Source organism: Martes martes (genome assembly GCF_963455335.1).
Source record: "Martes martes genome assembly, chromosome: 6".
NCBI classification, from domain to species: Eukaryota; Metazoa; Chordata; class Mammalia; order Carnivora; family Mustelidae; genus Martes; species Martes martes.
This window is the reverse complement of record NC_137893.1, coordinates 89,589,383-89,614,731: the sequence shown is the minus strand read 5'-3', so window position 1 is coordinate 89,614,731 and position 25,349 is coordinate 89,589,383. Positions and strand designations below refer to the sequence as shown.

The following is a 25,349-nucleotide window of genomic DNA, read 5'->3' as shown; positions in this document are numbered from 1 at the left end:
GGTCTTCTGTTGGGAGCTGTGACTGTTCTTCCAGCAGGCAGAAGCAACTGTCAGAGCATTATACAGGCCAGGCTCCTAGAATGAAAGCCAGACATCTGAACATGGGGGCGTTTCATTATCTGCTCTGTGTTCCAGCTTTTGAACGCACAGGGCCTCTAACATCTCCTGTCTCCCTGTCAGTCTGCAAACTGAGAGTGCCCAGGCATTACCTCAGGCTTGAAAGAATTTCTGTCCCGGGGTGCCTGGGGGCTCAGTCGGTCGAGCGGTTGAGCATCTGATTCTTGGCTTCCTCTCAGGTCATGATCCTCAGGGTTGTGGGATCGAGCCCTGCACTGGGCTCTGTGTTGGGTGTGGAGTCTGCTTGGGATTCTCTCTCTCCCTCTCCCTCTGTCCCTCGCCCCATTCACGTGCGTGGTGTGCGCAGGCTCTCTCTGCCTCTCTTTGTGAGACTGACGCACTGCCCGCTGCGCTAAGAAGGCAATTCTCCCTCTCTTTAAAATAAGTCTTTTAAAAAAGGAATTTCCCTTTCTGGCTTTAGATCGTGATAGCATCCAGCTGTCTCAGGATTTGCTTCTCGTCTTGATTGCGTTTAGGTGTTGAATACTATACAGCCAAATAGTCTATTCCTGGTGCCAGGGAAACATTTAAATTCTATGTGGATGTGTAGTATCACTGAGTTACAGGATGAAACCCATTCTTTCCTTCTGCAGGCCGACTAGGAAAAGTTCACATAGTGTCCTTGTTTCTTGCAGAACTCATAATACTTTATATGCACCAGAAATGCTGGCCAAGATGGCAGAGCCTTTCACAAAGGCTCTGGATATGCTTGAAGCGGAGAAATCTGCGATTTTAGGTAAGAAATTGGTCCATTTTTTCTTTTCTTGAAGTTTACCTTACCTCTGATGGACTCCTCCAGCAGCTTTGGCATGCCTGTGTCACTATGCCCTCCTCTTTGCCTGGCACTACCTCAACCACTTATTTCTCTCTGGAGTTCCTACAGGGTCTCCAGGAACAAGTGCGTTGACATCATTATCTTTGGTCTGTAGAGGCAGTTGCTCCCCTCTGTCACCCCCTCTGCACTGTTAACCCCTCCAGGTAGAGTTGTGTATCAGAGCCTTTAGCTTGTAAATAAACCATGGTTCTTTGACCTGAAGGATGTTGGCAGACTTTTCCTGCTTTCACATATGAAAAAATGATAAATCAGTTAAGCTTTTAGATAAATGAATCTTAAAAGCAGTTAAACTAAAATAGCTTTAATTACCTATATATATTATTTAAAATTTTAAAGGAATAGATTCTAAACCATGTCTCCCAGTTGTTACCTTGATTCAAGTGTTGCTATTACTCATTTTTCACCTTAGTAACTGTGCAGTCGTGTGATGTTTGCTGGGAAGGGAAGTGGCCATGTGTTTATTGGGAAACCTCACCCATGTTGGATAGGAGTCGGAGTACTGCCTCCGAGTGGAGACTTGAAGGATAAGTAGGAAGGAGCTCCTCAGGTTGGGCAAGAGATGTTGAGCCTTCTGGGCAAACAGAATGGCAGGTACAAGATGCTGCAGCATGCAGGAAAGAGCCTGGTGTATCCAGGAAGTAGAGAGCGCTGACCCAATGCAGCTGGAACACACAGAGCAAGGCAGTGGTTAGAAGTTCGAGCGAGGGACGTCCAGAGTTGCCAAACCCTTGTGCCCGTCTCTGAAGCTTTGTGCTGGCTCACCATCACAGCCCCCACAGGGTCTCTCCGTTCCCAGCAGTAACCTGGGCCTGGGCCTGGCTGTCAGTAAGCAGGCCAGTGAGCATTCCTCAGCTGTGACATTCATGAAAAGAAGGGTGTTAATTGGCCTTTCTGGAGCTCGTGTCTGTGTGTCTCGGCCTACATGATCCTGGGCATTTTCCTTTGGCATCACTGCACTAAAGGTCCTCTTTACAGAAAATAAAAATAGAATATCAAGATATGTAATTTCTATAAAAAATAGGTATTGCTTCACCACCCATTCCCACTCCCCCAACCTGCCATTCAGTTATTCAAATGAAGCCAGGAATTCCTCCTATAGAAATAGATGGTCACCCAAAACATACTAGAATGGACAAACAGTTCCCTCTGTCAGCTTCCAGCCGTGAACAAGACTTGAAATAAAAACTGCCTCTGATGAGAAATTTAGCTCTTTTGGATCTTTGAGATCTCGGTCATATTATAATGAGTTTTATTATGATTTGCCTTACATGTTGGGCTTTTGCATGAAGTGTTGCTTGAAAGGTTCCACAACTTAAAAAGCAGGGCGGGTGGGCATCCCCAGTGCTTAATGAAGAGATCATTTTGAGCTGTCATCCTGTGTTTTGGTACAAGTCCCATCTGGAGAACCCCAGGCTAAAGTTGGAGTGCCCAGTTCTAGTCTGAAGTCAGGATCACTGAAAAAGTTTCCCCCTTTCCTTGCCAAAAACAACATTGCAGTCACCTCGAAGGGAGCTCATATCACCTCCATTTGGTAGAAAACATGGCGAGCTGCTTTGTGTTTACGGCACTTGTCACCCCCACACCACATCTGCCTGTGGTAGGGTGTTGGCAGGTTAAGATCCTTGGCAGCAGAAGAGCATGTTCATGACCCATCTTTCCCTGTAGGCTTACCTCAACCTCTCTTGGAACTGAATGACTCTCCTGTCTACAAAACGGTCTTGGAAAGGATGCAGCGTTTCTTCTCCACCCTCTATGAAAACTGGTAAGGAACCAGTGCTACTTCTCTCTATTCCCTTTTTATTTTTATTTTTTTTTTAAAAGATTTTATTTATTCATTTGACAGAGACACAGTGAGAGAGGGAGCACAAGCAGGGGCAGGGGGAGAGGGAGAAGCAGACTCCCTACTGAGCAGGGAGCCCATTGCAGGGCTCGATCCCAGGACCCTGGGATCATGACCAGAGCTAAAGGCAGCTGCATAACCAACTGAGCCACCCAGGCACCCCCTATTTTCTTTTTAGATATGTGTAGTATAGGAATGCCACGGATAGGACTTCTGATGGAGATTCTAGTGTTCAGTTAAGATGAAGTAAACATTTGACAGGAAACCAATGATTCTAATGTCACACCGAAATGAATTGGCTGACTTTCTTGCATTTGCTTTTTTATAATTGTCATGTATGTCTCGGCCCTAGCCATAACTTGACATTTTATGCCTAACTTGTCTGCTTCCGGGGCATAAAATGCTGAGACCACAGTGTCAAATACTGTGAGCAGGGCTGCATTTTCTCAGAGCCCTCACCACTCAAGCTACTTTGAATGGGACTCTGGAGGCCACTAGCCAAACTTTTTCTTTGGGTCCTGGTTGTAGGATGGGGAGGTAACTGGCCATCCTGTAGCACACCACACCTCAGACATTGTCCTCACTCACCCAGTGCTCCGCTCAGCCAGGCTAACCAAAAGAGACTCTTCGTTGTAATTCCGTGTTCCTTATGAAGTAATGAAGGCTACTGTTGATCTTGGGTGCCAACATCTGTCTTTAAAAAGATGGCTAAATCGGCTATCAAGTTTCCTTAAAGGCAGGTGAGGGGTGCATTACTGATTGAGCTAAGTTACCTCACAAACCAGATAGGCTAGAAATTCCTGGGGTGTTCAGGGCTGGCAGTGACAAAAGTGGGGTTTGTCACTGGCTGTGATGTTCCCTTGCAGTTTCCACATCCTCGGGAAGGCGGGTCCTTCCATGCAGCAGGACTTCTACACTGTGGAGCACCTGGCTACTCAGCTCCTCAGCTCGGCCTTTGTCAACTTGAACAATATTCCTGACTACCGTCTCAGACCCATGCTTCATATCCTTTCCAAAGTCCCTAGATAAACCCAAAGGGCTGGGAGATTGAAGACAGGAGCCGCTCTCAGGCTCTGGAGGAGGCAGAGCTGAGCAGTGTGGAATAGATGGAATCATTTATCCGAGTGTTCGATAATCACATTCAGTGGACAAGAAGATTGGCGTGGAAGGCAGACTGGGGGCGGGTCTTCAAAGTGTTCTCCCTCGGGGTAAATCTTGACGACCCACCTCTTGGAACTAGGAAAGACAAAGGGTTTTTGTTTGTTTTTTTTAATCTCTTCTATATCCTGTCAGTTGCCTCCTCTCATACTTCATTCCCGTTTGGGCTCGCTCTCCTTTTTTTTTTTTTTTTTTTTTTTTTTTTTTTTTTTTTTTTAAATTTATTTATTTGTTAGAGAGAGAGAGAGAGAGCACAGGCAGACAGAGTGGTAGGCAGAGGCAGAGGGAGAAGCAGGCTCCCTGCTGAGCAAGGAGCCCGATGTGGGACTCGATCCCAGGACGCTGGGATCATGACCTGAGCCGAAGGCAGCCGCTTAACCAACTGAGCCACCCAGGCGTCCCTCCTTTTTTTTTTTTAAATGTTTTTGAGAGTATCTTTCTTCCCTGGAGTTAAAGGAGAACTTTAGGTAAAAGAGAGTGTTCCTCCTCTTTTAGGCAAATAAATGGCTGTAATGTGCAGCCTAGTATCCATTCCTCGGTAGCCAGGGCTTTTTGGAAAAGAGTTTGAAGATTTTTGCCCCCCCCCCCTTTTTAAAGATTTTATTTATTAGAGAGCATGAGAGAGGAGATAAACTGGAGGGGAGGGGCAGAGTGAGAGGGGGAAGCAGACTCCCTGCTGAGATGCAGGGGTCCTGGGATCATGACCTGACCTGAAGGCAGACGCTTAACCAGCTGAGCCACCCAGGTGCCCCAGATTTTTGCCTATTAACACAGAATGTCCTAGGCATCTTGTAGGTCTTTTGAGGGTTGACTCTGCCCGTGGGGGTATCCTGCTGCCTGGCAGGAGAAGGGTGCCTTAGAAAGAGAGGGGTCTGTGTTCATGTGCTAAAACTTCTTAACCTGCCGCGCCATGGGTCTTTGTGAAGCCTCTGGTGCTCTTCTGTCCCCCGGAGCACTATGAAGCCCTGGTGTCTCCAATCCTTGGACCTCTTTTCACCTACCTCCACATGGTAAGAGATTGGTCAGAAGGGGGAGCAAAGAGGACCCTTAGGCAGGTTGGCCTCTCATACGAGTTTTGCAAGTCAGGAGTTCCTGAAAGGGTCTCTTGCTCTTGGCTTTGCTTGCTGTGGTGGATTGCACCCCCCTCCCTTCCCCGCCGAACTAGACTGATTCAGTTGCCTACGAAGACCTGCACACTCTAGTTCTGCTCCTGACCTCCTGTTAACTGAGGAGAGGCGATCAAGGGAGTTCCTCCTCTGGGTCTGTTTCCCCAACTGTGGGATTAAGCAGGAGGAGCAGCTGGATAGAGAACAGTGTCCAGAAAGACCTGGGAATTCTACAGTATCGCTGATTCTTTCCAAGCATGGGATACCCTGTTCTTGTCATGAGTGCAAGAGAGGTTCTAGAGACCACTTCTGGTAGTTTAAACTTCTGGGGTTCCCAAGGCTGAAATTAAGACCTGGAATCATCTTCAGTTTATTCTACTCATGAAGTGGACCATAGATACTATCTGTTCCAACTTCTTCTCCACTGTCAGCATTATTTCCCTTTTGTTTTCCCAGAGGCTTTCCCAGAAATGGCAAGTCATCAACCAGAGGAGCCTGCTGTGGTAAGAAGCATCTCTTCTCTTGGTGGGAGCACTGTTGTTCAGGGCTAGAAAGCTGTGGGTTATGGTTGTCCTCAGCCTACATGGTAGATGGCTTGTCTGTGACCATTAGGCATACTCTGTCTTAGGAGGGTGCTGAGACATCCTTACCCACTTTGGATTTTGATCCAGTACCTTTAGCCCACTGGGTAGAGTCAAATAATAATATCTGCCTCAGTGGATCGTTGCTGTCCCATTCCCAGCATTGGCATGGAATGTAGACCGAAGGAAGCCAGGAGAAGGAAGCGAGCACAGATGGTCTGGTTAGGGGCACTGTTTTTCTTGTCCTTCCCTCTTTTGTACTCCTGTGGAACTTGGCCCCCTGCTTTTTTGCAGTGGGGAAGATGACACCGCGGATGACAACCCAGAGTCTCAAGAGATGTTAGAGGAACAACTGGTGAGGATGTTAACCCGAGAAGTCATGGACCTAATCAGTAAGTGGCATGTGGGACGTAGGGGTAGTAGAGAAGATTTTTTCTGGGAAAAGAACTGGTTGCTCATCCAATTCCATTAAGGCATGTTTATAGCATTACTGACACATGGTTAAGAAATAATGAACTAGGGAGAAACCAGGTAGTCCTTAAATCAACTGAAAGACATCCTATGAATTATAGACTGTATTGTATTTGTAAGACTAGAATATGTGGGAATGGTCTAAAATAATAGAAATTTGGATTAATGGCAGGAGTAACTTCCTGGTCTTGTCAAAATGGGAAAATTTTTATAACTTGGACATGAGGTGGCTAATTTTCTTTATTCTTTTTTTGGTTATTTCATTTGTTTGAGATTCATAGTAGACCAAGGATGTATCAGTAGCCATTCTTTCCTGGTCACCTACTCTCAGAAAATTCTGTCATTTTCATCTAGTTGATTGAAGTTAAAGGGGCACCAGAGCAGTCCGGTCAAACACCACCTCTGTTTCTGCTGGTGAAGATGGTTTTGTGCCTGGACAGTGCCCCAGTTTCCCCCAATTTCATCTGCCCGGGAGACCATTTGGGATTTATTGTCCAGAGGTGGCTCTTGTCTGGTGGCAGAAAGCCCAGTAACCCCACTTTCTTGCTTTAGCGGTGTGCTGTGTTTCAAAGAAAACTGCTGACCATGGTACTGCTCCCCCTACAGATGGAGATGGTAAGTAAGCCTGCTGTGTGGTCCTCCAGAAGTCTGCCCTTAGACTCCAGAATATTCTGTAGCCAGGTCAGTTCTCGTAGAAATGGTTTCTCCAGCAGGCTGCACTGGTGGGGGGGATGTCCATCTGGCTTTTCTCTCCGCTGGCCCTCTTGCTGTATTCCTCCAGCATACTCTCACCGGAGAGCCTTTGCACTTGCTGTTTGCTCTACTAGAATAGCTTTTCTCCCAGCTGTATCCGTGGCCTGTCCCTCACTCACATGTCACCTCTGAAAGGTCTTCCATGACCAACTTCAAAAAACTAGCCGCCCCAGCCAGCCACTCTGTGTCCTTCCTTTGCTCTGTTTTTCTTCATAGCACTTAACACTGTGTTAAGTATTAACATTGTTTTACTTCATGTATTCCCTGTTTCCCTTGTTAGGATGTAAACTCCCATCAGGGAAGGGACTTCGTCCTATTCCTGTTAACATCCCCAGGAACTAAGTCCGTGCTTGCTACAGTGGGGTCTTCAAATACTTCAGCCACAAAAGATCCTTAGTGTTTGCAGCTTTTTAAGTAACTGTTGAGAGAATCTCCTGTTTCCCACTATTTTTCACACTGCAGCCAGATGCATCTCCAGACCTGCCATGGGTAGGGGCTTCTACACCCTCTCAGGCAGCTGGGGGGCTGTCCCGGGACTGCTCATTGACCAGGCAGCCCGGGGTACTCAGCTCTCCCTTACTTAGCGGCCTGCTTTTCTCTGTTCTGAAAGGATGGAGCTTAACATTCTGCCCTCTGCTTACAGATGAAGAGATGATGGCCACAGAGGTTGCCCCCTCCACCATGACAGAGCTTACAGACCTGGGCAAATGTCTAATGAAGCATGAGGTGGGTGGAGGGGACAGGGGAGGGTTTTCTGCTTTCCAAGTATGGCGCCAGCTTCCACTTTTCTCAGCCTATGATGCCATCAAAGAATTCTTTTGGGTAATGCCGCTTTATAGGAGTTAAGTTCCTGGTTCCTAAAGCTCCAGAAAACAGTGGGAGAGGTCAAGGTATCTCCTGTGCCAGCATGGGTAAAGGCTTTCAGAAGCACATGGGCGCGTTGTGGTGTTCGAGCCCAGGCCTGAGCTAGGTCTCCTTACACATGGGTTTTCTCTTCTGTATGGGCTTTTTTTTTTTTTCTTTCTGACTGCCTGATACACAGAGGAAATAAGCTCGTCTCCAGTAGCTGCTTTTGTCACGTTCCTGTTTACCTATGAAAACTCCAGCTGCTCGTGCAGAGGCCTACTCAGAAAATTGTATTTTCTCATTGGAATCCTTCATCCTTTCCCACTAGGATGTTTGTACGGCGCTCTTAATTACAGCCTTCAATTCCCTTGCCTGGAAGGATACTCTGTCCTGCCAGAGGACCACCACCCAGCTCTGCTGGCCTCTGCTCAAACAAGTATGATTATTTACCCCTTCTCCTTACCCCTTATGAGAGGCTGGGGTCATGAGGATTGAATCGGTTAGAAGAAGCGGGTTGCTGGGGCTCTCCGAGGGTACCCCTTTGGCCCTGAGCACAGCTGTGTCCCCAGGTGCTGTCAGGGACACTGCTCGCAGATGCCGTCACGTGGCTTTTCACCAGCGTGCTGAAGGGCTTACAGACGCACGGGCAGCACGATGGCTGCATGGCTTCCCTGGTGCACCTGGCCTTCCAGATCTACGAGGCGCTGGTGAGTCAAACAGCACAGAGGTGCACTGCAGCTTCAGCCCTTGGGGCCTGCTCCCAGGCAGTTCGACTGTCATAAAATCAGGCAGCTGCCAGCTTGCTGGTCCTGCCCCTGGACATGGTGGGGGATGGGAAAGGTGCCAGGGCCCAGCCATCGCCATTGCATGGTTTTCTATATCCACACTCTGCAGCGCCCCCGGTACCTGGAAATAAGGGCTGTGATGGAGCAGATCCCTGACATACAGAAGGACTCTCTGGACCAGTTTGACTGCAAGCTGTTGAACCCCTCTCTGCAGAAAGTGGCTGACAAGCGCCGGAAGGACCAATTCAAACGCCTCATTGCTGGCTGCATCGGGGTAGGTCACATGCCTCCCCTAGTGCTCCCTGCTGGCTCAACCCACACTTGCGGTCTTCTTAAAGTATGGGTCTCTGCAGACTAGAGACCAGCTGGAGTCATGATTTGTCTTTTAATTTTTTTTAATAGATTTTATTTATTTGTCAGAGAGAGCACAAGCAGAGGGAAGTGGCAGGGAGAGGGCGAAGCAGGCTCCGTGCTGAGTAGGGAGCCGATGTGTGGGACTGGATCCCAGGACCCTGGGATCATGACCTGAACCAAAGGCAGATGCTTAACCGACTAAGCCACCCAGGCATCCCAGTCATGATCTTTAAAACAACCCACTCCTCAGGGCCCAGCATCAATTCTTTTCATTTGTTTTCCACAGAAACCCTTGGGAGAGCAGTTCCGAAAAGAAGTTCACATTAAGAATCTTCCCTCACTTTTCAAAAAAACAAAGCCAATGCTGGAGACAGAGGTGCTGGACAACGAGGAGGGTGGCCTGGCCACCATCTTTGAACCCTGAATCAAACTTTTGGGCATTCTTCCTCGGCCTTTATTGTCATCTCTTCTTTCCCCTTCGTAGCTAATCTCTAGGCCCCTCTCCACTGCCACCTCACCTTACACCACTGTCAGCCTGGAGAGAGATCCAGGTCTGGAGCTGGAGAGAGGGGGCCCAGTGCAGGGCAGAAGTAACGATACCTAAGGTATCAAGAAAGGGAGTTCGTGCTCATGCCATTCCGTCTAGATTTCCCAGCTATCTCCCATTCTACTTGGAGTTTCAACTTTTCCAAGAAAGAAAAGCTAGAGCAGACTGGCCCTACTCCCCAAGCCCTCCCACCCCCATGTAGCCATACACCTGCGTAGAGCGGTAACTCGGGGTGCTAACCCCCAGTACTGCAACTAGCCAGGCTTGCAAAGGGGCTTGGTCTACTGCTTGCGCCAGAGAGTTCCTCCTGGGCTGTTGCAAGTCCCACTGAGCCCCTTTACCGCTGGGCTGGCAGAGGACCTTCCCTGTCTCCCAGGGGCATGTCTGAGTCAGGTGCTGAGTGCTGAACTGAATGTGACCAGTTCCTGCTCTTTGTTTTGAGCAAAAATCTGGTCACCTGATGGAATTCCCAGTACAGGCTGTCACCAAGCTCTGGACACAGTGTCGAGAGCAGTACCATCAGGGACCAGGGCTAGGCCAGGATCCGGAGTGCTTTCTGACCTCCCCTTAGAGCTCACACATACTCCATGCACAGTCCCTCAGCATGGTTTCCCCAGCCCCAGGGTCCACTCAGGCATAAGAGCCACAGTACCCTATCTAGTGTCATGTGATGCCACTGGCATCAGAGGATAATGCAGACCAGCTAGGCTCTGTCTGTGATCAGCAGGTAGCAAAGCCACTGGTCTCTTCTCGGACTAGTTGGGTCCAGGTGCCTTCAAAAATCTCATGGTATTTCAGGTCCCTGGTCACTTCTCTCGTGGACCATTTCCAAAAGAAAAGAACATATGCCTTCCTATCACAACCTGTATTGTGAGGCTCCGCTCTGTTCTAAAGGTCACTGATCGCCCTGTAAGCAGCAAGGACATGAATGCAGGACCCTAGCCTTGAGTCACAGCTGGCCATAGCCAGCCTTAATCCATACAGAAACCACATAGAATGTCTGCATTCTGGAGGAGGCCTGTCATCCATGCAGCCCACTGACACAAGGGCTTCAGTAAAGACTGAGCAGAAGGGCCTGGGCTCACGCTATAGCTGTGAGCAGGTGGCACCCGGGCAGGGTTGAAGAGAGGTGAACCTAGGCAAACAGGACTTGGGGGTCCTGTAGAGCTGTTTCTGTGGCAGATTCACCCCATACCCTCTTCCTGAGTGGTGCTTTGGGCTGCTTCCTGTTGACTCTGAAGGCTGTCTTAGTAGGTTTCCCTCCCAACCTGATGGCTGCCTACTCCTCTCTGGTTGGGGCTATAGAGGGCATAGTTGTATTTATTGTGCTGTAATATTTTTAACATCCTGTTACTTCATGTTAGAAGTTTTCTATTGTTTATAGAACCTTTTTGTAGCAACATTAACTCTAAAGCACATCTGCATGTCAGTAAAGATCTCCGTTTCATACAGAAAGGGCCCCATCTGCCTTTTTCAAACCAGTGACTTCTAGTGTCACTACTCCTGAACATCCTGCTGAGGAAACTGGACAGGAAGAGCAATGACTGATGCACCTGTTCTGTCAGCTTTCTCAAACAGTATGCCAGTCAGAAAAAGATTTCTATTCCTGACAGACCTACACTAGGCCAGTCTTCCCACTCTCCCAGTGTTCTCTGTGGCTGCTGGGGCTGGACTCTGAAGCATCGCCCAAAGGGAACTGCTGCTGTCCCTTTCGACTTTTTTTTTAAGATCTTATTTTTAAGTAATCTCTACACCCAACACAGGGCTTAATTTATAATCCTGAGGTCGAGTCACCTGCTCTGTTGACTGAGCCAGTCAGGCGCCCACCCTTGTGTGACACTTAATAGCAGTTGTGACTTGACAGCTGTAGACCTGATGCTTCCTGTGATAATCCAGAAGATGGGTAAAGTGGCACACAATATCCTTCTGTGGCTGAGCCCCCAGAAACCACCTCAATTTGGCATTTCTCTTAAGGCTTCAGAGGATTTGGCCCTGACCTGCAATAACACCCAAACCCAGCATTCCCAAGGGCTAAATAATGCCAAACCTCTTCGGAGTTGAGGCCCCATATTTTGGGGCTAAAACTCAGGTAGTCCTGACAAAAGGATTTTTATTTGGATGTAATTTTATTTACATGAAGGCCTTACAAAGGCACGAGGTCACATTCTATGGCACATTTAACAAAATGTATCAACTGAAAATAAGGCTAGACCTGTCCGAGAAAACCCAGGACCTCCAGTCACACTGGACTCTGGCAGTCCTGTGAGCGCAGGTCAGGACCCCAGATCTTCAGCCTGGCTTGGGAGCAGTCCAGCCCAGCCACACTAAGAAGTCCGGTGCAGGCTCAGTCCATCTGAACTGCGTCCAGTTCATCCAAGAACCGCCGGCACTTCCCCATCAGTACCTTGATGGCTTCACTCACTAGCACCTCTGGTGGCAACACCCCTGTTGACTCGACAGAGACTGGGAAGCAGAGAGAGCCCTGAGCCCAAGTGTGCTGGCACCAGCTCCTGTGCCGCATCACTGCCAGCTTCTAATCCGGACTCCACCAGGAAGCTGCAGCACCGAACACCTGTCTCCTGCACCCCTGCCCTGACCCGATACTCACAGATGTAGTGGTCGCGAACCCGAGCAAGTCGGACGAGCTTCTTCAGCTTCTCATTCCGGAACACTTCCCTGCTGAAGGTATCTAGCCGGGGATTGGCAACTCTGGCCACCTTCTTACCTAATGAAAAACTATGTTCTAAATACAAGAGCCCCGAGCTTTTATTTCCGCTACCCTTACAGAAAATATACTTTAGGTCCTGACCCGAATGCGTGGCATCCCCAGTGGCCTACCTTGGACCTCCTGCACTTCAATGACCCCAGGTGAGAAGCACCGGCTCAGATCCTCCGCTGCCTCCCCTTCCACAGGCTCAAGCAGGGTGATGTCGGGCAGGAGCCTATAACTGGCTGTTGCCACAGGTGAAAACTTGGCATGATCTTTGCCTGGAGGGTAGACTGAAATCAGAGCCTGGGGGGAAACCTTCTTCATGTCAGATAAGCCCTTAACAGAGGCCCACTGGCTTTTTGCGGGTCAAGACCGCTCAGCTGAGCCCCTTAGTCACACCTCGCCCTATTGTAATCACACTACCCTCCCAACCCCCCCTCCCAACCCCCCCTCCCCCCGGAGCAGCCTGCAGGGTTCTTACCAATGCCCTTGACACAGTGCATGAGTAGGTCAATCTCCTGGCCAGGCCGCAGCTGGGCAATGAGAATATCATCATGCACAGGCCTGATAGTGCCCTCTGGGAAGAGGTCAGCCTGATTCCCCAGGGGCACCCATGTCATGTGCCTGGTGTACACTGGAGAAAGCAGCACATCAGAGAAACCTCAGTCCTTAAAACTAGCACCCAGCAAAGGGGAGCCTTCTTGCTCACCCACCACCACTCACCTTTGTGGTTCACATAGAGTTCGTTGGGATCAGAGGAATCTTTAGCGGCATGGGGATTCCGCGTGCACCTGACCTGAAGACGAAACTGTAGAGTATCTATCTCTGTGCCTTCTTCATCTCCTGAACAAAAGATGGAAGTGGTTGCTCTTAAAGAACAGCTGAACATTTGGGTGCCAGACACTATGCTGTATGCATTAATATGCATTTGTCATTTACTCCTCTGGACAAATTACAGAAGACCATGGGCAAGTGTTCACATAGATCCCAACTCCTCACGTACCAGAACATTAGTAACTTGCTTACAATCTTACAGTAGTCAATCCAGGATCTGAACAGAGGCAGTATGACTCTAGAATCAACTGTGGAAGAAAACTGTTCCCATTTTGCCACAATTTCATTTTCTCAAACACTGACCTTGGTTCCGATACTCAAAAAGACGGGGATCGGCATGAATAGGAATGAGCCCCAAGCGATGAGCAAGGATCTCATCCTGGACAATGGATGTGTTGTTGTATACGAGGACCTTTTCCACAGCCATGGTTGGCACCTGACCAAGAAAACAGGATCATTCACCTACAGACTCCCCATTTACTCCTACTTCCTGACAAAGGAGGACCACTTCTAGAAGAATGCTTGATGAAAAGTTTATGAGGAATGAGCAGGAGGCATGCTCAGCAAAACTGCCAAGAAACTAAAAGAAAGGGGCAACTTGAGAATTCTCCAAGTAAGGTGATTGCACAGTTTCCTACCCAACTCCGCCCTTGCCACTATGCCCACCGATAAATACCTCAGCTAATAAAATGCGTCGAAAAGCATTGGCAATGGCTGCATCAATTCCCACCATGTCGAACTCCAATGAGTTTTCATCCAGGTGCACCACATCCACACGGAAGTTCTGCAGGGACAGAAAATGCAATAAATGAAGCTTGCTCTCTATGGAGTCAATACCCTCTCCCTGGATATTGCCCCTAATGTTCTCACTCACCCAAGAACCTTCCTTTGGCCAGATGACCCTCATAGATGTTCCTTTCTCCCCCAATCCTTTATTAGTTTCTTGAAGTTTCCCTGTTTTTAATCCTCTATTCATTTAAAATCACCTGCAATATGGCCTCCAGCTAGACCATCCACAAAAACTATTCTACGAGAGAACAGACTTCCACACCCCTTAATCTACTTGACACTATTCAATCCTTATCTTACTAGACTCCTCTAGTAATTCTATCAATGCATTCAGCATTGATAGAATCCCTCCATTTTCAAACTCTGCCTTGGCTTCTGAGCACCAATCTTCTGCTTCTCTTCCTCCTCCTGAATCCTTCTAAATTCACGATCTTTTACTGACTCCATAAACATCACTATCTTCCAGGTTTTTGTCTCTCTCCAAAGCGACCTCAATCACATTCATGGTTTTAACAATCATGTACTGAAAACTTCCCAATTTATCTCACTTTTTATCTCCTTTCAAACACATGTTCTACTAGCCTGCTAAATTTCTCCACATACAGGAAACTTAAATCTATCATTCCCCTTCCCCAGACCTATTTTTCATCAGTAAATGGTACCACCGTTCATTAAAGCAGTTCCTCAAGCTGCGTCATTTTACACTCCCTCCTCACAGCCGACATCAAAGCAATCAACAAATTTACCTTCTATCTTCCCTTTGCTTTATTTTTCTGATTATAATCTTAGTTCATGCCTTCAACCTCCACTCCTCTATGCAATCCTGTCACAAATCTGACTGCCCTATTTGATCTTTGATTCATTCTCTCCCAGCCATTATGGCTGCAAAGCAGATCGTATCTGCTTCAGAGCTCTTTGAAAGCTCCCTATCACCTACAGTGTCTAATACGCACTTCGATCTTGCCCACCACTCATGCTAGCACTTTATATTCGAACAATAATAAACGGCTTGGCCACTCCCAGAACACAGCTCACAAAGCCTTTGTAATTTAGCTTTTGGTCTTAGATCCCCCTCGCCTTTCCCTGTTGTCAGATTTTACTCATCGTTCAGGGCTCAGTTCAGATGTCATCTCCTTCAGGAAGTACATCTTCATACCGCTGACCCGCTTTCCATTCTAGATTAAGTGCCTCTGTGGGATCACCCCATCCCTTATTGTCCTTATCGCTACCAACCACGTTTACATTATACTGAAATCATTTATGCGCGCTCTTCAACAAGATTAAACAGCTTGTTCGTCGAACAGAGCACAAACCCTGTACACGGAGCTCCTAACACGTTAGTCGTTTTCATCAGCAAACGACTTATGAACCGAGCGAATTCCAAGGGCTGCTTCCAAGACACAGGCTGCCCAAATCACAAGGTCCGTTCCAAATAACCTCTCCAGCCCCACCCACCTACCTTCTCGAAGCGGTTTTGGTCCCAGGCATCATCATAGCCCGAATAGTTACCAGGAAAGTCGGTGGTATGAACCTAGAGCAAAAAGAGACGAGTCTGCGAAGGGGCAGGTAGGGCAAGCCCGCCCCAACTCCGACCCCAACTCATCCCTGTTCCATTCTCTTTTCTCTTCCCAAGCTCAAGGCCACAGGCTTACATTGCGAACCCCGAACTCCCCCAGAACCACGCGGGTCCGCATTTCTTGCACCGCCTGGGCGGCCGCCATCTTCACCCCCTCCACGTGATTAGGGCAGCAAACTGGCGCGTGCGTCCCAGTCGTCCTCCTCCGTCTCCGTGGTAACGCACCGCCTCCCGGATTCTTAAACATCGCGAGATTCTGTCCAGACCGCGTCCACGTCCCCAGTTCCGGAAGTCAGTTTTAGCCAAACATCCGGGTTTCTTCTTTTTGCGTTCCGGCTGAACCCACCTCTCTTTCTCGCCCGCAGACATAGCCCTCCCTCAGGCCCACATCTCTCCCACTCCTCCTCCGCGCGCGGGACTTGCGCGGGCTTCAGCGACGGGAGCCCGCGAGGGACATGGCAACTACGGCGGCGCCGGCCGGCGGCGCCCGAACCGGGGCTGGCCCGGAATGGGGAGGGTTCGAAGAAAACATCCAGGTAATCGCCCCCAAGGCTCCGGCTGCGAGCAGCCCCAGGGCTGGCAGCCGTCTTGAAGTGTTGTGGGGACTCCCCCTGGGAGCGTGGAGGTCTGCTCCATTTGCAGCACTTGTTCTCCCCTTTGGATCTTGGTGTACACGAAAGGCAGTGGGACTAGTGCTGACCTGAAAGGTAGACTGGCCCTCCAGCCAAAGGGCCTCGTGTCTCTGGACACACCTGCTTTTGCTTTCGAGACAAGTTTGTTGGTCGATCGGAGTCGGGCGTGGCGGGGGAGTGGGCAGTTTTCCCTGGCACTGGCGAAAACCATGCTGTGTGCACAGCCTTGTTTGGGGGATGGAAAAGACAAAGGAAATGGGCACTTTTGCAGCCCTCTGAGAATCTGGCAAGAAAGGTAGAAGAAAGACATATATGCAAGACAAGAATAGGCTAGAAAAGAGAGCCAGACAGCCAAGGGTTCTGAGAGCAAATGAGGGGAAGAGAGCCACATGATCTGTGGTGATTCCAAGCCATACCCCCAGCAGTGGAAAAACAAAGTCCCAAACCCTGGGAGGAACAGAGGAGGACATGCGGATGGAGCAGAAAGGTCCTGCACTCTAGAAGCCATTGTCTTCACAGGGTGGGGGCTCAGCTGTGATTGACATGGAGAACATGGATGATACCTCAGGCTCCAGCTTTGAGGATATGGGCGAGCTGCATCAACGACTGCGGGAGGAGGAAGTCGACGCTGATGCAGCTGCTGCAGAAGAAGAAGACGGGGAGTTCCTGGGCATGAAGGGCTTTAAGGGACAGCTGAGCCGGCAAGTGGCGGATCAGGTAAGCAAGACTGGATTCCAAGTAGCTGGGAAGGTATATCTAGGCAGGCCCCAAGGGCTGGAGTTGGTGTCGAAGTTCACCCCATGTTGTCTAACCCAGTAGAACTATGTAGAAGACCAACAGAAAATGAGCAACAGGGGGGCGCCTGGGTGGCTCAGTGGGTTAAAGCCTGTGCCTTCGGCTTGGGTCATGATCCCAGGGTCCTGGGATCGAGCCCCACATTGGGCTCTCTGCTCTGCGGGGAGCCTGTTTCCTAAGGGAAAAAAAAAGAAAATGAGCAACAGGGACTGCAGCTCAGAATCTCCCTCACAATACCTACTCGCCCCATTTCCATCTTCCTTACTTCAGATGTGGCAGGCAGGGAAGAGACAAGCTTCCAGGGCCTTCAGCTTGTACGCCAACATCGATATCCTGAGACCCTACTTTGATGTGGAGCCAGCCCAGGTGCGAAGCAGGTGAGAATCCTTCTCCTGACGGAAGCTGCCCTCCTCACACCTAGTTCTTCATCCAAGCTACAACCAGCTACCAAGCCCTGAGGCTCTGCCTTCCTCCTCTCCATCTAGCAGACCGCCTGTCCTTCCCTCAACACACAGCTCAAATGTCACCTGCTCTGTTCCCCATTCCTCAGCCGCATCCCCAATTTGTCCTTTCCTGGTGATCCTAGAGAACTTTATGCTTTCTTTTAACAGATGACCCCTCAGGAGTGCTGTACTCACTTATTTCTGGGGCTGGCTCCCCAGAGAGTGCCTCAAAAACAAGTCTCTGTTTTATTTTTATATTCCCAGCGCTGGAACAGTCTCTGAACCAGAATACCACTGCTTAGTTGTTGAATGACTTTTCGAGAAGTGGATCTAATTTTGGCTTGGTACTTTGCTCGTCATTTAAGAGGTGCTCATCAGACACCCAGTACCACTTAGCAGCTATTTACTGAGCATTTGCTCTGTGCTGGGCACTGTAGTGGTTCTGTCTCATGGAAGACAAGGTGAAGATAGATGGAAGCCTTGCCCTCAGGTGCCATTACAGTTCAGCACTCATGTCCTCAGGGAGGATACCTGACCCAGAGTAGGCTAGAGGGCAGGATGGGGCAGGTTTCCCAGAGGCGGTAAGATCTAGCCAAAATCCAAGGTATTATAGGAGCTGGTCACCTGAGAGTGGGGAAAAGTGACTTGTAGTTTTATTCTTTCTGTGTGGAATTTTCATACCATTTCTAGGCTGTTTTTGCAGAAAATGCTTGGCGGTATTGTGAGGAATGGTAAGCAGGAAGAGACAGGAGACACACTGGTTCCCTCAAGTAAAACCTTTCCTACTAAACCCTTTCCAGGGCTTCGCCATCACAGCCCTGAATTCTGGGCATTCTCTTCTGAAGTTGGTCTGTTTTATTTTTTATTTTTATTTTTTAAATTTTATTTATTTATTTGACAGACAGAGATTACAAGTAGAGAGGCAGGCAGAGAGAGGAAGGGAAGCAGACTCCCTGCTGAGCAGAGAGCCTGATGTGGGGTTTGATCCCAGGACCCTGGGATCATGACCTGAGCCGAAGGCAGAGTTTAACCCACTGAGCCACCCAGGCGCCCCTATTAGTCTGTTTTAAATGGGAGCAGGTCAAATAGATAAATCGTCAAGCTCTCCTCCAAGGCCCGGGCAGGCTTTCTGAGTTTTCCAAGTGTGTGAGCATGGTATCAGAAGGTTTTCCTTCCTGGAAGCATTTTTAGGAACAGGGAATTTATTTCCTTGTTCCTTATCTGTCTTTACTCCCCTCTTCTCCTTTTATCATCCAGCATATTTTCTGGAGTTAGAGATGAATAAGATTTCAGGCCCTCCAGAACCTCATAGCCTAGTGCTGCCTTGGCTCTCATCTCTCCTCTCCTCTCCCAGGCTTCTGGAGTCCATGATCCCAATCAAGATGGTCAACTTCCCCCAGGTGAATACCCAAGGTAGCATGTCTGGGAGAGCTGGGGGAGACATGAGGGCAGGGGGTGGGGCCACCAGGCAAAGCCTAGGAAGACCTAAACAGAAGAGCCATTGTACCCTCCAGCCTGAATGAGTTGGTATATTGACAGAAAATCGCAGGTGAACTCTATGGACCTCTCATGCTGGTCTTCACGCTGGTTGCCATCCTTCTCCATGGGATGAAGACATCTGACACCATTATTGTAAGCAGGACAAAGGACTTTGGGGGGTGGCTGAACTAAGTTGAAAGCTGCCCAAGGAGACGATGGTGCAGTGAGGTAGAAGCAGCCCCTGAGGGAAGCCCTGGGTGAGGCTGAGACCAGAGGCCTCCCAGGACTAAGCAGAGCCTTCACCCCACAGCGGGAGGGCACCCTGATGGGCACAGCCATTGGCACCTGCTTCGGCTATTGGCTGGGCGTCTCGTCCTTCATTTACTTCCTCGCGTACCTGTGCAATGCCCAGATCACCATGCTCCAGATGCTGGCACTGCTGGTAAGGAGTCCAGTGTGGTGGCGGGAGAGGGTAATCTTCAAAAGAGTAGCTAGGCCTTGGTCTGCATCTCTCCCAGGCCCCAGGCACTGGAATGGGATGAGCCAGCCAGCGGACTGTTTCTTTCTCAGGACCCTCGTGAGAGCTCAAAGGCCAGCCCAGCCTGAGTGATTTTCCTCTCCGCCATTCCGTTTCCTAGGGCTATGGCCTCTTTGGGCACTGCATTGTCCTATTCGTCACCTATAACATCCACCTCCATGCCCTCTTCTACCTCTTCTGGTTGCTGGTGGGTGGGCTGTCTACCCTCCGTATGGTAAGCCGGGCAAGAGGTTGCCAGGGGTGGGCTGATCTCCCGGGGAGTTCGGGAAAATAGCTCAGAGCTGGGCCGAACCCCACAGAGGGCTCCGAATTGGTGGGAAGAGCCCAAAGATTGTTCTAAGCTCTGGGCCGGAATGTCCTCTCCACACTGCTTGCTTTGGAGCCAGGCCCTCTAAGCTGTGTTCTGTGGCCCTAGGTGGCAGTGCTGGTGTCACGAACAGTGGGCCCCACGCAGCGGCTGCTCCTCTGTGGCACCCTGGCTGCCCTGCACATGCTCTTCCTGCTCTATCTGCATTTTGCCTACCACAAGGTGGTAGAGGGTGAGTGACAGCAGAGCCAGGGGCGGGGGGGACATCCTCTGAGCTCGGTGCCCAGCCAGCTCTGGCTCACCTTCCATCTTCTCTTTCAGGGATCCTGGACACGCTGGAGGGCCCCAACATCCCGCCCATGCAGAGGGTCCCTAGGGACGTCCCTGCTGCACTCCCTGCTGCTAGGCTTTCCGCCACTATGCTCAATGCCACAGCCAAGGCTGTCGCGGTGACCCTGCAGTCACACTGACCCCACCTGAGACCCTTGGATGGCCCCTGTTCCCCCATCTGTGGAGCAGAGGAAGATTAAAGAACAGTACTGATGGCGTGTGTCTCTTTGATGGGGTCTGCAGCTGCCTCAGAGCTGTAGCCACTTCTGCAACCCCCTGACGCCTGTGGGCCTTCTGAAGGGCACAAGGCCTAGAACCCCTGGCCAGGACTGCAGGGTTTTGCCACCAGTGCAGAAAGTATCTCAGCTCCTCTGAGGCCCTCTCTCCGCCTCCTCCTTCCTCCCTCTTTATCTCCCCCCACATTGTCTTGCTAAATATAGACTTGGTAATTAAAATACTGATTGAAGTTTGGAACTGGAGCTACCATTCCAGTGGTCCTCCCTGCCACCTTACTTCCTGTACACTTTCTTGTTCTCTTGTCACTGGTGGTAATGGCACCTGTCCTCTTCTTGCTACCCTCATCCAGGCAGGACGAAGGTGGGAGAGCCCAGACTACACCGAAAGCAGAGACTGAATATGAAACCTGTCCCTGGGGGCAAGGGACACCCACCCCACGGAGCCGCAGGGAGGCCTCAAACACGGGAACCCTGTGTGATGGAGGACAGCACCCAGCTTGAGTGGGCTCAGCCTCACTCTGGGGACACCAGTGGAACAATGACAATTGGCCAAAAATGCCCAGATTCAGCCCCATGACATTACAAGGCCCTCATGCACCCGGGCCACTGGGTAGGGATAATTTTCCCGTGGGAGCTCACATCTGAAGCCAAACTTGCCGGTGTCCTGGTTAAACTGGGGCCAAAGGAACAAAGCTATCATCTGGAGTTTACTCTGTCCTTCCTCTCCAAGAGTGTCGTTCACTCCTAAAAACCACCCTCCCCCCCTCCCCCACCCAAGCCTAGCACCATCCACCCCACCACCCATTTAATCTGCTCTACTTAGGGACTTAAGTCAGGTGGTTAATGAAATAGGACGTTTGACCTCCCTTCACTACGCTTATTTTTTTTCCCCTAGTAAATCTGGGTCAGCTTGTTTTCCTCCCAGCAAAGAGCCTAAGACGTGCCTTTCATTTGCCGTGTTTCATCCGATATGTGAGGACCCCAACCCATCACCAGTGAATAAGGTGCGAACAGCACTACCCACACCGTGCAGTGTACCCTTCCTGAAAGTTCCAGCCCCCTTAACACGGCCGCCTACCACTGCAAGTCGCTGGTCCAACACCCCCTTTCATTGCGCTACCCCAGTATCACACGTACTGAGAGCCCCGAGGCATCTTCCGCCGGCAGCTGGGGAAGGAGCGGCACCAACACCTTGCACCTACTTGGGGCTCTCCTGCCCCAGGAACCCTTCGCGGTCCAGGTGTGCGCCTGGCAGCCCCTGCCCCTTATGCCCGTGGCCCCTGTGACCTCTGCGGCGGGGCCGCCATCTTGGCGAGGGGCAGGCGGGGATGTCTTCCTGGGCTCGACCTCACCCCACGCCTCTTGCGCGCGCGGCGCGGTCCGGATTACGGGGCCTTGAGGAGGACCTCCAAGCAGGACGGGAGGGCGTGCACGGGCCGCAGGCGGAGACACCAAGGGTCTGGCCCTGAGGAGGAGGGAACGACGGGAGAATGGACAGAAGCAATGCCATCTCCACGTGAACGTGCCTCCATTCTGCCCGCCACACCCCCTGCTCATCCCCGGCCTCGACCCACCACCTACTTTCCGAGTACCGTCTGGGCCCACGCCCAGGGGAAGAGCAGCCCCAACGCTCCGGAATGCCGGGTGTGCGCAGACCCCGGGCCGCGTGGCCTAGGCCGGGCAGGGGGCGGAGCGAGCGGCGGTGACGCGACCGTTGCCATGGGAACCCGCCGCCCGCTCAGGCGCAGGAGCCGAAGCCCTAGCCGGAGCTGCTGCCCGCCGCCGGGTGCCCGCCCGCCCGCTTCGGGCTCTCCCTGCGGGTAGGTAGGGGAGCCGGGCTGGAGGAGGGGAGGGAGCAGATGCGGCCTCCGAGCCGAGACCGGTCCCGCACGTCCTGAACCGAGGCCCCGCAGCCGCCGCCCGGACCGCCAGGAACGAGGACAAGCGCGAAGCAGCGCCCACCTGGCCCCGGCCCGCGAGCCCCGACCCGTTCCCCAGACACGGACGGCACGGTCCGCCCCGGCCCCAGCGCCGTGCGGTCTCAGCCCGGCAGGCGACCTCGGCGCCTCCGCGACCCCCGCCGGCTTCGGCCACGGCCCCGACGCTCTTCGCCTTCCTCCGCGCCGCCGCCGCTGCCGCCGCCGCCTCCGCCGCAGCCGCCGCCGCCGCCGCCCGCGCCTCTGCCACCGCCTGTGCCCCCGCTCCGTCCGCGACCCCTGCCCAGGCCCCGACCCCAGCCCCGACCCCGCCCTCGGCCCCGCCAACCTCGGCCGCGGCCCGCGCCCCGGCCCCGGAGGCCCAGCCGAGGGTACGATGTTGCCCAGCTCCATCCAGATTTCGGGGGAGCCGCTGTCAGGCGCCGAGGTGCGGGACATCTGCCGCGGCCTGCGCGACAACGCCGTGCGCCTGCTCTCACTGCGCGGCTGCCGCCTCTGCGACCGCGACTTCGGCCGCATCTGCCGGGCCCTGGCCGGGGCCACGTCCCTGGCGCAGCTCAACCTTAACCTAGGCGTCGTGTCCAGTCCCAGCCGCATCAAGCAGCTGGCAGAGGCGCTGCGGACCAACCGCTCTATCCAGTCCCTCTTGTGAGTGTGCTCCCTCGCAAGGGGGTCCCGGGCACTGCACCCCTCTTCACACGCCCCCTGCCACCGCCTATTCCTCCACACACTTTTCTGTAGCTGTCTCTGCGCCAGCCTGCTCTCTCACGCTTGTACACCATCTCATCCCTCCACCCAGGCCTCCATGACACCCTCCAAGCTTATCCCTTACCTCTGGACTCTGCACACACAGCCCCACCCCAAAGGAGATGGGCTACCCTCCCCTTTCTGGCAGGGCACGTGTACATCCCCACCTAATCACCAGCATTGACTTCTTGGGGGGCATCCCCTCCCGGCTCAAGAAGGACCTCTCCTGGGGACTAGATCCCTGCCCCTGCAGCTCTGCCCACTGAAGAGTCCCAATCCACCACTCACACACTACTGTGCTTTGTCCTGGATCCCAATCCCTGTCCCAGAAAAGAAACCAAATTCTGCTTCCACCTGGGTTTTTGGAATCTAGAATTTTCTTTCTTCCTTCTGAAGACGTCTCCCAAGTGCTGCGACGAGTGACCTCCTCATCTCTAGGGCTCACATAAGGGAAGAGGTCCGTCCCCTACAGATAGGGCTGATGACTGCAGTAACCTCTGCTCTCTGGTCTCACCCACCAGCCTGCACGGGAGCCCCCTGACAGATGCAGGACTGGCCTTGCTGAACCCAGCACTGGCCCTCCACCCTGCCCTTGTGGCTCTGGACCTGGGGGACTGCATGCTGGGTGATGAAGCCATCAACCTCATCTGTGGCCTCCTCCCCCCAGATGGAGCCAAGTCAGGTGAGCAAGAGGCCCTGCTGAGGACACGGGCTGCTGTGGCCTTGATGAAAAAGCCAGATGCAGAGAGCAGGGGGTGTGACCCAGAGCTGAGGGTTCTTATGGAGGGGTGTGTGTGTGAGAATATTTATTAGAAGGATGGGGGGCTGAGCAGAATGGAGACTCAGGCATCCAGCCTGCGGTGGGCGGGGGACGCAGGGAAGGCAGGTGTCTCTCAAGGCCCAGGAGCTCTTTGGTAGGGTGGGGTGGGGTGGCTCTCAGCCACCAGGGACACCCCAGAGATCCAGGGCAGGGGAGGGGCTTGAAGAGGGCATGACCTCCATCCTGGCTTCTTACTTTGATGCTGCCCAGGCTTGAAGGAACTGACGCTGAGCGCCAACCCTGGCATCACCCCTAAGGGCTGGAGCCGCCTTGCGATTGCCGTGGCCCACAGCTCCCAGGTCCGCGTCCTCAATCTGGACTACAACCCCCTGGGTGAGGCTCAAGGAAGCCCCCTGTGAGTCTCACCATCCCACCCCCAGCCAAGAACTTGGGACCATTGTTTGGCCATGGTAACACCCCCTTCCCCTGGGGGACGGAGAAGGGAGGGGGCATGTGTGAGGTAGTGGAGAAGCCACTTATGTGGAGGACCAGATGACCACCAGGTACATCGAAGTACCCATCACCACCCCTGGGCCTGGTTTGCTTCACCCGTTCACTCCCGGGTCATGGAGCCTCCCTTTTGGCCACCTACCAAATGTCTGTGCTTGCTGGCCCGGGGTGGGATCTAGGGTCCTTAGGGCACTGGGGAGGCCTCAGGGGAGGAAGGGTTGGCAGGCCCACTCATGACTGCCGGTGACCGTGTGCATGTGTGCCGCCTCCCCAGGTGACCATGTGGCAGGGATGCTGGCTGTAGCTGTGGCCTCCAGCCGCACCTTAGAGGTCCTAGACTTGGAGGGCACAGGGCTTACCAACCAGTCAGCTCAGGTGAGAAGTCTTCATGCTTGGGGGGGGTGGGGAAGTGGGCTGGGGTGGAGGTGCAGGTGAGGCCACATGTCTGTGGACATCCCGAAGGGGTCTGAAAAATTCGCATTCTTCCCCACCTCAGACCCTGCTGGACATGGTAGAAAATTACCCCACGGCTTTGCGGAGCCTAGTGTTGGCTGAGAACAGCATTAGCCCCGAGCTGCAGCAACAGATCTGTGACCTCCTCTCAGAGGGAGAGGAGGAGGAAGAAGTGGCAGGAGGGGCTGGCGACACGCAGGAACGGGAGAGAGGGCGAGAGCCTGCTGCCCAGCAGAGGAGCAGCAGCTCCTGGATGTGCCCCAGTGGTAAGAACCCCCAGGGATGGGCAGAGCCAGATCCCGAAGAAGCCTAGGCCCAGGGAGAGTGGGTGTGGGAGACCTCGGCCACCTCCCACCTGTGTCCCTGGTGGAGGGACGAATGGTGGTCTGAACAGCCCCCTGCCTTTCCACAGATCCCAGCTCTCAGATGGTGCTCATGACTTCAGGACTAGGTGATAGTCTGTTGGCTGAAACCGAGATGTGACTCTCTGCTCGGGCTTCTGCGCATCATTACATGTTGTCTATGTCCCCAGCACCTTACCCCGGATGTCAGGGTCAGGCCCTAGGGCCTGGGAGGGAGGTGGGGGTGCCGGGGGCTCTGGTAGCTCCTGGCAGCAATGGGAAGCTCTGGAAGCTGACTAAGCAACAGCCTTGGGCACACGCGAACCCAAGGTGATGTCTCTGGACTTGTTGGCAGCTCTGGCTGCAACCCGCTGGCTCGGAAGAGATTTTATGAACTCTACAATCTGGCGTGTGGCTGTGGTCCCTGGGGATGGGCAGTAGGGGCGGAATTAGAACCATTGAACACTAGGGGGCAGTGCCACCCCACAGTCCAAGCTCCAGGCAGCATCCATTGGCCCCAAACATCAACTAGGTCTGGC

The 25,349-nt window shown here is 52.3% G+C and overlaps 4 protein-coding genes across 9 annotated transcripts in view; 3 read left to right on the top strand and 1 right to left on the bottom strand.

Annotated features, from left to right (window-relative positions):
- XPO5 (exportin 5) overlaps positions 1–10,840 on the top strand; it is a 45,762-nt gene extending 34,922 nt beyond the window's left edge. For all 3 annotated transcript variants that reach the window (XM_080806962.1, XM_080806961.1, XM_080806963.1), the window contains 12 exons: positions 753–853; positions 2,618–2,714; positions 3,659–3,795; positions 4,863–4,960; positions 5,513–5,559; positions 5,932–6,029; positions 6,661–6,723; positions 7,505–7,587; positions 8,036–8,143; positions 8,277–8,414; positions 8,602–8,766; positions 9,133–10,840. In XM_080806962.1, coding sequence (XP_080663088.1) covers positions 753–853; positions 2,618–2,714; positions 3,659–3,795; positions 4,863–4,960; positions 5,513–5,559; positions 5,932–6,029; positions 6,661–6,723; positions 7,505–7,587; positions 8,036–8,143; positions 8,277–8,414; positions 8,602–8,766; positions 9,133–9,270 — 1,273 coding nt within the window. In that variant the 3' untranslated portion in view covers positions 9,271–10,840. The remainder of the gene's footprint in view (positions 1–752; positions 854–2,617; positions 2,715–3,658; positions 3,796–4,862; positions 4,961–5,512; positions 5,560–5,931; positions 6,030–6,660; positions 6,724–7,504; positions 7,588–8,035; positions 8,144–8,276; positions 8,415–8,601; positions 8,767–9,132) is intronic.
- A 132-nt stretch (positions 10,841–10,972) lies between these two features.
- Positions 10,973–15,467, bottom strand: POLR1C (RNA polymerase I and III subunit C). 2 transcript variants are annotated; one of them, XM_080806965.1, is made up of 9 exons: positions 15,379–15,467; positions 15,186–15,257; positions 13,614–13,721; positions 13,241–13,373; positions 12,827–12,946; positions 12,585–12,737; positions 12,232–12,381; positions 12,002–12,118; positions 10,973–11,856 (listed from the first exon to the last, which is right to left on the bottom strand). In XM_080806965.1, exons 1-9 carry the CDS (start codon positions 15,445–15,447, stop codon positions 11,738–11,740), a joined length of 1,041 nt encoding a protein of 346 aa, XP_080663091.1. In that variant the 5' UTR covers positions 15,448–15,467; the 3' UTR covers positions 10,973–11,737. The 2 variants fall into 2 exon arrangements, with proteins under 2 accessions (XP_080663091.1, XP_080663090.1); XM_080806964.1 differs by having other exon boundaries at positions 10,973–12,118.
- A 135-nt stretch (positions 15,468–15,602) lies between these two features.
- YIPF3 (Yip1 domain family member 3) lies at positions 15,603–20,359 on the top strand. Of its 2 annotated transcripts, XM_080806498.1 has the most exons (9): positions 15,603–15,838; positions 16,454–16,651; positions 17,000–17,106; positions 18,527–18,572; positions 18,712–18,804; positions 18,962–19,093; positions 19,290–19,403; positions 19,605–19,728; positions 19,818–20,359. In XM_080806498.1, the coding sequence occupies exons 1-9, from the start codon at positions 15,758–15,760 to the stop codon at positions 19,964–19,966; spliced, it is 1,044 nt and encodes a 347-aa protein (XP_080662624.1). In that variant the 5' UTR covers positions 15,603–15,757; the 3' UTR covers positions 19,967–20,359. The 2 variants fall into 2 exon arrangements, with proteins under 2 accessions (XP_080662624.1, XP_080662625.1); XM_080806499.1 differs by lacking the exon at positions 19,605–19,728 and having other exon boundaries at positions 15,604–15,838; positions 19,818–20,082.
- Positions 20,360–22,375: 2,016 nt separating this feature from the next.
- LRRC73 (leucine rich repeat containing 73) lies at positions 22,376–24,952 on the top strand (the record flags this gene model as incomplete). 2 transcript variants are annotated; one of them, XM_080807116.1, is made up of 6 exons in its annotated part: positions 22,376–22,647; positions 23,268–23,428; positions 23,777–23,899; positions 24,291–24,391; positions 24,513–24,735; positions 24,882–24,952. In XM_080807116.1, 6 exons carry the CDS (start codon positions 22,376–22,378, stop codon positions 24,950–24,952), a joined length of 951 nt encoding a protein of 316 aa, XP_080663242.1. The 2 variants fall into 2 exon arrangements, with proteins under 2 accessions (XP_080663242.1, XP_080663243.1); XM_080807117.1 differs by lacking the exon at positions 23,777–23,899.
- Between the last annotated feature and the right edge of the window lie 397 nt (positions 24,953–25,349).

Excerpts from the sequence above, each read along its gene's own strand:
- POLR1C (XM_080806964.1), bottom strand. The coding sequence starts at position 15,447 with ATGGCGGCCGCCCAGGCGGTGCAAGAAATGCGGACCCGCGTGGTTCTG. Across the intron at positions 15,258-15,378 it reads GGGAGTTCGGGGTTCGCAAT|GTTCATACCACCGACTTTCC; the intron begins GTAAGCCTGTGG and ends TTTTTGCTCTAG. Across the intron at positions 13,374-13,613 it reads GACGCATTTTATTAGCTGAG|GTGCCAACCATGGCTGTGGA; the intron begins GTATTTATCGGT and ends TTTCTTGGTCAG.
- YIPF3 (XM_080806498.1), top strand. The coding sequence starts at position 15,758 with ATGGCAACTACGGCGGCGCCGGCCGGCGGCGCCCGAACCGGGGCTGGC. Across the intron at positions 17,107-18,526 it reads CCAGCCCAGGTGCGAAGCAG|GCTTCTGGAGTCCATGATCC; the intron begins GTGAGAATCCTT and ends CTCCTCTCCCAG. Across the intron at positions 19,729-19,817 it reads CTACCACAAGGTGGTAGAGG|GGATCCTGGACACGCTGGAG; the intron begins GTGAGTGACAGC and ends CTTCTCTTTCAG.